At 32.0% G+C, this 11,182-nt stretch overlaps 1 protein-coding gene across 1 annotated transcript; it reads right to left on the reverse strand.

The window, feature by feature from the left end:
* Window positions 1-6,204: 6,204 nt before the first annotated feature.
* On the reverse strand, window positions 6,205-11,182 carry LOC114399966. Its single transcript, XM_028362193.1, has 8 exons — window positions 10,918-11,182; window positions 9,584-9,760; window positions 9,320-9,412; window positions 8,653-8,835; window positions 8,453-8,555; window positions 8,187-8,369; window positions 7,258-7,769; window positions 6,205-7,177 (listed from the first exon to the last, which is right to left on the reverse strand). The coding sequence occupies exons 1-8, from the start codon at window positions 11,116-11,118 to the stop codon at window positions 6,749-6,751; spliced, it is 1,881 nt and encodes a 626-aa protein (XP_028217994.1). The 5' UTR covers window positions 11,119-11,182; the 3' UTR covers window positions 6,205-6,748.

Genomic DNA, 11,182 nt, shown 5'->3' on the forward strand with positions numbered 1-11,182 from the left:
ACAACAATGGAAAATACATAATATTTAATAAAATTAATTTTTATTATTTTATATTTTGAAACATTCTCAAATATGTTCAATCAAATCTACCAAAAGTTGGTGGTGCTTTTTTTGTCATGAACCTGTATTCTCCTTTGGAGGTATGTTGATATGAAATTGGGGTGGACACTTGAAGAAACTTTGAATGTTGACATGTCATTACCTACATTATCGTAATCAATTTTATTTTGATATTGTGTCGTTCGTTCTCGATAATCATATTATGCAATATTATACATGCATAAATTATATTCTTTATTGTATGAGCATCCCATAAACATGTTGGACCATGTATAATTGCAAATCAAGATTGAAACACTCCAAACGCCCTTTCTACATCCTTTCTTGTTGATTCTTGTCATTGTGAAAATAATTTTCTCTTTTCTTCTTGTGGCATTGAGATGGTCTTCACATATGTAGCAAAGTCTATATAAATGTCATTCACTAGATAGTATCCTATATTATATTGGATTTTATTAATTATGTATTGCATCGGGGAGTGCATCATGAGAAAACTTCACTAAACACATTAGATACATTTAACACAGTAATGTCATTATTTGAACATAGTGCCACAAAATGCATGTCAAATCCACAAGTCTTATGATGCCATGACTTCAACAATGATTGTTGGGTTGTGATGATCACCTAGACAAAATTGAGATTTCCATGCAACTGGACATTTTTTTCATTCCTAATGCATACAATCAATGGAACCTAACATACCTGGAAAGTCACGTGCTACTCCCATTTGTAGTAACATTAATTATCTTCATTATTAGGCTTCCTCAAGTACTCATCCCTAAATATTTCACAAATGACTGATACAAATCTCCGTAAGCATTCCATTATAGTGGTTTCAACAATCAAAATATACTCGTCCACACTGTTAGTGAGTGACCCATAAGCCAATGCAAAGAGCAACTATGCACTTTCTGCAACGATGATAGACCCTTTCTACGCGTTGCATCTACCCTCATTTTGAAATACTTTTAATGATTGTCGAGAGCTTCTATAAGTTGAAGGAACATATGCCTTCGCATTCAGAATCTTCTTTAGAATCGAGTCTCTGTGTATACAACATTTTTAGAGAAATAGTTATTGAACAATCAATCATGTCCTTCCTCACGATCCTGATTTAACACTTTTCTTCTTTGTTTACGCCTATTGGTATTGTCAACTTCTTGTTGGCTCTCAAGTATCAACCTTATGATTTCTTCTTTAGTGTTGTCTTCAAGTTGCTTATCTATGATTTGATCCCAAAGTGTATCAAAGTCAATGTTTGGACCCATTATATAGATGATTGAAGTGTTGAAAATCTGATAAGAAGATTTGCGAGAGAGTATGAGAATATGCAAGAATGAGAAAACATTGCACAATTATATAGCATGATTCATAATGACTAGTTCTCCAACAACTACTTTACCAACGACTACTTTTCCAATGACTAGTTTTGTAATGTCTACTTTTCCAACAACTAGTTATATAACATCGAGGTTGATGATAGATAATACATAACAACTAAAATTTAAAATAAAAATACAACATGGACCTACACAACTAAAATTTAAAATAAAAATACATTATTGACCTACACAACTAAATTTAAATAACAAACACAACATTAGCATAGACAACTAAAATTAAATAACAAATACAATCCTTTGACACATTGAGCCACGATCAGATGAGAAATCATGTCATCTTTCACTGAAATTAATGCTTTATGAAATTTTTCCTGAGTTGAATTTTCTTTTCCTTCATCTATTTGTATATTTTCTAGACCGATTGATGATTCAACTTCATTGTTAGTGGGCTCAACATTGGGTAAAGAAGGCCTATAACACATTTTGGGAGTGGTGGATACATAAAAATTATGGATTTTGAGAAATGTCATATTTAGGTGGCTCAACATTGGATGAAGGAGGCCTATACCACATGGGTGGTGGATACATACAATACTGTGAATTTTGAGAATTGTCACTGTTAGGGAATGATTGGTTTTACATATAATCATAGTAATACTGATAATTAAACCGACAAAGAGCCATTTTAGAGAGAATAAAGAAGATTGAGGCTCGATATGAACAAAAAAAAAAATAGAATTAAGAGTTAAAAAATTAAGTGCAAAATGATACGAATTGAACCCATATTTATACTGGTTATAATCGTAATGGTAATTTATTTCTTTCTCACAATGACACTAAGACGTGGCCATTGATAGATAGAAGTTGTACATTTTTTTTTCAGGTTTCAAATAGTAACATTTTCTTTTGATAGACAACAGAAAAAAAAATGTCAACAAAATTCAACATGCGTTTCATAAAATAAATTGAGTGAAGAAATTGTCAATTACAAATGCCTTCCTAGATAGCCATTTTGCTACGCTTCTCCCCCACCAACAATCTTTTCCTTCTATTTTCTCTCTTCTCTTCACCATCTCAACTTCTCTCTCCCTTCACAGCAGTGTCGATCCTTTCTGTTTTGCCACCAATGCTACTCATTGCGTCACCAGCACCGCTCATTGTGCCTCCAGTGCTGCCCTTTGAGCCATTGGTTCCTTTTCATTGAGACACCAACCCCAGCCCTGGAGCCATCAACATCGCTCCATCGGGCCACTGCTGTCGGGCTCGAAAGTCGACGAGGTCATCACCCTTGAAAGTCGTCGAGGTCGTCAATGGAGATGGAGATCCCTTTCCCCTTTATTGTATTATATCAAGATCTCTTGAGTCGGGTCGATGGAGACTCGTTTCCACCTTTCCCCTTAACTGCATTGTTCAACATCTATTGAATTTGCTCATTATTCTATTGTGAGTTGGGATTGATTTTTTGGTTTAATGTTCTATTCTGGGTTTTGCATTGACTGATTTGTTTTTTTAATGAATATACAATTTTTTTGTTAATTTTTTTATGGTTTTTTGTGGTTGTTCTTTGTTCTTTTGAGCTTTTGTTCATTATTCTTTTTTTCTAACGATTGTTTTTCGTCTATTTCACACATGGGTTGATGCTGGTAGATGGAAAGGAAATAATGTTAAGATACAATATCATATATAATAAATGGATCTTATGGTGAAGGAACACACCTTGCCATGTAGATTCTTTCTAATGAGAGAAAATTTTTAAGATACAATTTCTTCAAGCTAAGAGCATCTCTAGTGTGGGTTTCTTACTAGGTTCCTTCACTTGAAGATACAGTTTTGTGAAGAAACTGTCCAGTGGAGAGTGTCTCCGTGGCGAATGGATTCCTTAAAAAAAAGAAGCACATCTTACATAAAAAATTGGTGCTTAACAATAAAATATTATTATCGAGCATCAACCACCCATGTACAAAAAGAGAAAAAATAACGGAAAGAAGAACAATCAACACATCTCATCTCAGAATACAAACCAAAAAACACAACCATCTCACAAATCTAAAAAATACAACCATCTAAAATACAAGCCGTGATGGTGGTGCATGGTGCGATGGTGGTGGCACGATGGTGGTAGCGCGATAGTGGTGCTGCGATGAAGAAAAGACAAGAAACATGGGTGTGGCGTGATGAAAAAACAAGAGCAAGAGAATGAGGGGAGTGGAAGTTGGGGAGGTATAACAAAGAAAAGAAAAGAAATAGGGGTGTGAGGAAGCGAGAAAGAGGACACAAATTGAGATTTGAGAGAAGGAGAAAGAGGAGGTCATAGAGCACAAGTGAACATTGGGAAGTGAGGAAGTTTAATTAGTGGGTAGGTGGGGAAGGGTCTAGAATCGTGGATTTTGAGAATGTTGAAAAAATTGGAAATTGATGTATCAGGAAGTGGAGAAGTGGAGAGGTGAAGAATTAAAACGTTGAACAATAGTTATAACTGTTAATATTTTTAAAATTACTCAAAGTAAATCCTTATAATGATTAAAGAATTGAATTTTTAGGTTTTTTTCTTCAAAAATTTAGGCAAACACACTTTTTAAAAAATGGAACAAAAGTGATTTTGTGTGAAAATAACTGAAATATATAGAACTAAAATAAGTAGTTTGTTCTTTTAAAATAAATTAGAATACTCTACTCTGGAAATACATGTAATAATTAATAACATTAACTCAATTGATATTAAAGCTAATATGCCTTAACTATCTATTATTATATAAAAATGTATTTTTTATTGTTACTCATTTCCTTTTTTAATGTTATGTAATTTTTATTATTTTTAATTGATATTTAATAATTTCTTCAATTATTCATATTTATTATTTGTATAAATAAAAATTGAAAAAATGAATTAATTATTTTATTGGAATAACAATTAAGTTATAATAAAAAATATAAATGTGTGGATTTTTTTTAAGTTTCTTGTGATTTCTTGTATTGGAGTAAAATTTTGTATGAGTTTCTTATCAGTGACATAATATTGTGGGAACCACAAAAAGTATTGCAGGGACCAAAAAAAATATTTAAAAAACCCATATAAGAAACCCGCGCTAGAGATGTTCTAACCACCCTGAAAGAAACCATCATTTATTTCTCCCTTTGATTTGATTTTTTTTTCCATGTGGCAATTGTAATTTGCTTAATTTTTGTTAGGATGGTTTTCGGGATTGACTTCTAATTTGGCACATCAATTCTTGAGTTGTGTGTGTGTATTTTTGGAACATGAATATTTGGATTTTAACTTTTCAACATTTTTGCATTTTGGAAGATATCGATTGTGTTGAATGTGTAAAGCTACTTATGTGTATTGAACTATTGATGATTATTATTGTGCCACGTATTACATAAAATCATTGAAAAAATGGATAAATAGTCACTTTTATTCTTGAAAGTATAATTCGTTGATAAATACGTTTATGAAAGATGAAAATATAAAATTTAATCCCCGAAAGTGTAAAAAGTGCGACAAATATATCCAACCGTTAACTTTCATCTGTCACCGTTAATAAAATAGTTTATGTGACATAGAAGGACGAATTTGTCATTGAAATGATTGCCAACATGGTCATTTCTAATTGCTAGCATATGAGCCTATTTGTCATATAATATTTTTTTACTTTTCGTCTTCCCATCCCACTAACAAATGTATCATTGAAAGATGAAAATATAAAATTTAGTCCCTGAAAGTGTAAAAAGTGTGACAAATATATCCGAACGTTAATAGTAGATTGTGACTAATTATTATAACTTGAAAAAATTGACTAATTATTATAACTTGAAAAAATTTATAATGATTGCAACAAAAAGATCTATTATTAACGTCAGGATATATTTATTGCACTTTATACACTTTCGGGGACTAAATTTTGTATTTTCATCTTTCAGAGACGCATTTATCAGTAGAGTGGGAATATGAAAAGTCAAAAAAATATTATATGAAAAATATGCCCCTATGCTAACTATTAGATATGACCACGTTGACGATCATTTCAGTGATAAATTTGTCCCTCTGTGCCACATAGGTTATTTTATTAACAGCGACGGATGAAAGTTAACGTCAGATATATTTATCGCACTTTTTACACTTTCGAAAACTAAATTTTATATTTTCATCTTTCAGGGATATATTTGTCAGCGAATTACACATTTAGGGATAAAAGTGACTATTTATCCCAAAAAATTAGACATTAGAAAGCGGCAAAAGAGTGATTAGGTTTTTTTCTTAAAAAAAAATCGGTTGTAAAACTCAATAAGTGTTGTTGTCAAATATACCATGTCAGTGTAAATATTTGAGTTTAAAAACCTACTCAGATTCTTAAAAATGATTTTAATTAAAAATAAATTTAGAGCGAAGTATTTTCTTACAAAGCATTATGGAAGCTATTTATCAAAAAAAAAAATTCTTTCAGAACTGTTAATTTTTTTGGGAAACATTTTTGTTTAAATTATCCTCTTACAAAAATGTTGTTTCTTTGAAAGTTCTTTTTTAAAATAAGAATATAAAATAAATAAAATACAAATATTTCTAGAATAAAGATAGTACAAAAAGTTAAATAATTATAACTGATTCCATTATGTCCTTTATGCAAATGATGCTATTGCAAAACATCTAAATTATAAAATAGTATTTTTATTTCATACAATCTATTCCATATCACCACATTATGCCCGGTCCATTTTGTTTCATTCTTTATTACTAATCGAAACATAGTGTTCTTCTGCTAGTATCCAAAATCTAAACATGGTCACAAGAACTAGCCCATAAAAGATCAAAAGATTTAACTTACTATGTACAAGTTCTTCAGAACAAATATGCCATTCTGTCCTTGTCCCTAGAGTAATGGTAAATTATTCCCACCAAAGCCGAGCAAAATCGGTTAACATCCCTACCAATTGTTTGTTCCTATGAAATTTGAGACTATACTATCAATTTTCTCCCAAATTGACATATCTAAAAAGAAAAAGAAAATTTAGCTATTATTTTCAAGTTATTAGATCAGAACATGAGCCCACCAACAATACATTAGAATTCCGTTTAGTATCCTACAAAATATCAATGATAAAACTGTCAATCCATCTGCTCATTGCTCTCAGGAGATATACCTCTTTCTACTCCAATTCCACCTTTGGAACTACCAGCATAGTTTCTTGAGATGATGAAATACTAGAATCTTATTTCTCACCCTTTGTTGACAAACGTTGTTTTTCCAGTGACTGTGGATACTTGTGAGTTTCAAGCTCAATATTTTTAGTTTAGACTCTTTAGAGGATGGGGAACTCTTGTCTTGCTTAGTTAACGGAGCAGACTACTTGTGAGTGCGTTGAAGAAGGGGGAAATCTTCATTTGAGAGCTCAAATGACCGCGAATTTCCATCCATGTTTGTCTTAGAAAGAACCTTTGCCAATGGAGCAGACTCTTTGACTTGTGCTGACAAAGGAAGGGGGAAATCTTCATTTAAGAGCTCAGACAACCTTGAATTACCATCCTTGTCTGTCTCAGAATGAACCTTTGTTAACGGAGTAGACTCTTGAGCTTGTGTTGGCGGTGTAGCCTTGTAAACGTTTGGAATAAGGGGGAAGTCTTCATCTGAAAGCTCAAATGGTTTTGTCTCAGTATGAAACTCTTTCTCTTGCTGACTTTTGGGAGATGATTTGAGTAATGCATTGTGCTTTGCATAAGGAAATCTCCTTGGCCTGTTTGCCTTCGCATGTATATCCCAGTAGCAATTATAACTCTACAAGATGTAACCATTTTGAGGGTGATATAGTGTGTTATTACATAAATAGATAAAGTTTGATAAGAAAGAAAATCTACCAAGTCAGGTATATATGTCCCTGTTCCTCGTGATCTTCCTCCTTTTCCAAGGCTGTAAGTTGGATGAAAGAGTGTTTGTCCTGGGATATATACATTGGTACCACTTTGATAAAACATACTCCAATTTTGCTGTGCTGATAATGCAGGAAAATCGCCTTCACTCCAGTTTAGTTGTGTCGATAGTGCAAGGATATTGTCCTGATGAGGTGGAGATGGAAAATGGGAAGGTACAGTTGTTACTGGCATGGCATAATTAGGATATTGTTGAACATATTGTGACCAACCATAGTAACTATCGTAATCTCCACTGAGGACAGACTCTTCAAATCTTCCAGTACCAAATGGAGAAACAGGAACGCCAACATCTGCCCTTTCCCCTTTCCCATTATTTTCCAAAGTGTTGAAGAAAAACTTCTCAAGTGCTGCACCCATGTTTTCTCCCGCGAGAGTGAGGATTTGCTTTAGCCTTTGAGAACCGAGGGAAAAAGCAAGTCTTATTCGACTCAAATTGCCTGCAGGAAGTATAAAGGTAGTATATAAATGGAAGAGAACTATATGTTCTAAAAAAGTAACCATTATAAGTTTGAAATAATGTCATGAAGCATCACAATCTCCAATTATTTCAACATCATATATAAAACTGTAAAGTCACTACTGGAGTATATCAAATATAGATATATCTAAAGTGATATTTGAGTAAGCCTTGATGCAATTTTTCACCAGCATGCTAAGTTGTAGTGAACTTATAGATGTTCTTAAACCATACATAAAGATATTCTCCACTATAAAAACTTTTCCATGGGGTAATACTAGGATCTACATAAATTTCTCAAGTCCTTTGATCATTATTATGAAGCAAAACCTATAAAACAATTAAAGTACAAAAAATAGTCACCATAATCCATTGATGCTTTAGAAGACAAAATTACCTATGTTGACACTACGACCTAGGTTGTTATTATTTCTTAAAGGATCCAAGATGTTCATGTGCTTAACAGGAAATGCATTGGTCATTGTCTCAGATGCCTTTGCTTTGGAAGAGCACATATCCCTATAGTTTTTTAGAAACTCTTTCTGGAGCAAGAATTCACCCTGATCATATTCTGGTGTATCTGCAATGAGCAAGTTGGGATACATCAATGACTGTAGATTGAAAATACATCCAATAGCTTATGCATCGCAACACAACACTTACCAACAATTTCTGGAAGGGAGGATAAGACTTTTGGACCCCATATACTAATATAATTATGCTCCCAATCAAATGAGCTGTAGTAGTCCAAAAATACGTATAACACCTGCTAGTAGTAGTGATTCATTGGTTTTATTGTTCTCGATTTAAATACCAATGTTGAAGGGGTGCAAAGAATATTGTCGATAGAAGACTTGACTCACCGCTAGAGGACCCCGCACTGACGAATGAAAACGATTGATAATATATAAGACTAATATTTCTGTCGCATATGTTGATAACAGGCCACAATGTGCACCAAGAATTCGACTTTCATAGTAGCACCAGGATTTGATTAAGATCACACTGCGTTTGAAAATATGGTTCTTTCCAACAAGTTGGTCAACCTAAAAATTTATTGTTAGTTAACAAAATTAGCAAAGCCTAAATAGAAATAAAAAAGAAAATTTGAATGGAGACAAATTTTTTATGGTCTTCTATTCGTAATCATTCACACTATTTTTGACTCTACATGATCCCGAAAACATAACTTAAGAATGTATAGTACACATTCTAGAAAGAGACATGGCAGAAAAGCCGATATGTAAAAACATAACAAGAAATTAAGTAAAAATGTCAACATGACTTTGAAACACAAAAAGAGCAGTAAATCTTTATAAATTTGATATAATGACTTTTAACACTTCATATATTCACAATTACAACTTTGACTAACCACATATAAGATCTACTTAACTATCAAGTTCAAGCATACAAAAATTGTGCAAACGAAAAGTAGCTCGAGTGAGATTTAATCTTATTGAAATTAAAGAACACCAATTAAGTGTCAACATTAATTAATTAATAGTAAACATTAATTAATACAAATACCTGCTCCAAAAAGAATAAAGTATAGAGTCCAGCCATTTGATTGAAAGAGATGTCAACTGGTATATTTTTCACTGTACATTTCACAACCTGAACCTACAACCCATCATCCAAACATAAAAAAGGAAGTCTAATAAAGTTGAGATATCCTTTTAACAAAAAGAACATTAAACACTACTTTCTAATTAAGTCAAACACAGAAAATGATTAATTTTGAATATAAAAAGGTAATTATAACCGTTTAAATAGAAAATTTTGTTTCCAAACCTGTGCACGTATATGTTCTATGTCTTTTACTTGGTATTCAGAGTCATCTTCACTTTTAAGTATATTGCATACTGCTCGTACCAAATCCTCCTCTTCATCTTCATGACTAAGAGCTGTCAAGTCGATATCTCCATCAGGAAGATAGGTTTTTAGAGGAAAAGAACCAAATGGGAAAACCTGAAGTTGATCCACAGAGGTAAAACTTTCATTTATGATCACAACTGTAATGGTATAAACATAATGAAATCAACTTGTTAATGGCACCAAAAAAATTTAAGGTAGCAATGAGGTTTAAAAAAAAATTGTAAATTTGAAATTGAAGCATTTTCCTTTTGGAAATAGTGTCCAGTTCCTGATTTCAACAATGTTCACTACTGCAATCAATTTTCTGGCCGTAAATGTTAAGCTGGTAGCATACAATTCACGCATGCTTATGATTTTATGAAGTATCAATTCATATTAAATGGAAAAAAGCTTTAATATATATCTGGTGATCTAGGTAAGAAAGAGTAAGTGCGCATGCGCGCTCAGTGTAAAGTAAACAAAACACAACATGGAAAGCTTAAGACTTGCAAGTGATAACCCGATTTTCCATGGCATGATTTTTATGTTTTTTAGATATCTAAATATAAGAGGGGAAAAGGATGAAGTCTAAAGGGGAAGGTGTCAATTTGCGCATATACTGTATGGTGAAAGTATACAATAGCCAACAACATGCTAAAAAAATCATGTTAAAGACAATAAGACAATAGAATAAAAATATAAATAATAGGCTTAAATATTTTCTTATTTCTTACAATTTTATGTTTTTTTTCTTTTTGTTCTTGTAATTATTTTTGGTTTTAATTCTTACAAATTATATTTGTTTTGATTTTGGTTCTTAAAAAAATAATTTAGTTAGTGCTTTAGATAATAAAAAAATACAATCTAAATTGCTTAAAAGATGGAAAAAAAAACAATCATAATTTATTAGGATAAAATATTTTTTTTATTAATTATGAGAATTAAAAAAGTATTTAAACACAAATAATAAAATCACTTTCAAATCTAATTGGTTTTAAAAACAAAGTTTGATAGGAAAAAAGGAAAAAGAAAAAAAGTTTTTCACCTTTAATTTCTAAAAAGAAATCAAAGAACATTCATAACATACATAAAAACATAAAAACAGAACTAATTATACACAAATCATTTAAAGCACCTAACGCTGCAAGAACACCCAACTAATTATGAGGGCAAGAAAGCAAATTCACTAAACAAAGAAAAGACCAAATGTAGGAAACCAACTTTGGCAATAAAAATTTACAAATATGATTATTAGATCAAAATACTCTAACCTGTGCACCACAATACTCTCCAATCAGCCTCTGAACATAATCAATAATATTCTTTCTGTTCACCTCAGATAATACATTGGGTTGAATTGTCCATAATATCTCTTGCGCCCTCTCTTCAATCATCCGCCATAGTTCCTCATCAATTGATAACAACTGACTAGGCAAGGAGGATGGTAACAAATTTTCTTGTTTATCATCCATTGCTGCAGAGATTATAATTTACTTAAGCCTGCAGCAAAAAAAACCTAGACAACAACACAAACAT

Source organism: Glycine soja, chromosome 19 (assembly GCF_004193775.1).
Source record: "Glycine soja cultivar W05 chromosome 19, ASM419377v2, whole genome shotgun sequence".
In the NCBI taxonomy this organism is placed as follows: Eukaryota; Viridiplantae; Streptophyta; class Magnoliopsida; order Fabales; family Fabaceae; genus Glycine; species Glycine soja.

Excerpts from the sequence above, each read along its gene's own strand:
- LOC114399966 (XM_028362193.1), bottom strand. The coding sequence starts at position 11,118 with ATGGATGATAAACAAGAAAATTTGTTACCATCCTCCTTGCCTAGTCAG. Across the intron at positions 8,370-8,452 it reads CTCCCTTCCAGAAATTGTTG|ATACACCAGAATATGATCAG; the intron begins GTAAGTGTTGTG and ends TGCTCATTGCAG. Across the intron at positions 7,770-8,186 it reads AGGTCGTAGTGTCAACATAG|GCAATTTGAGTCGAATAAGA; the intron begins GTAATTTTGTCT and ends TACTTCCTGCAG.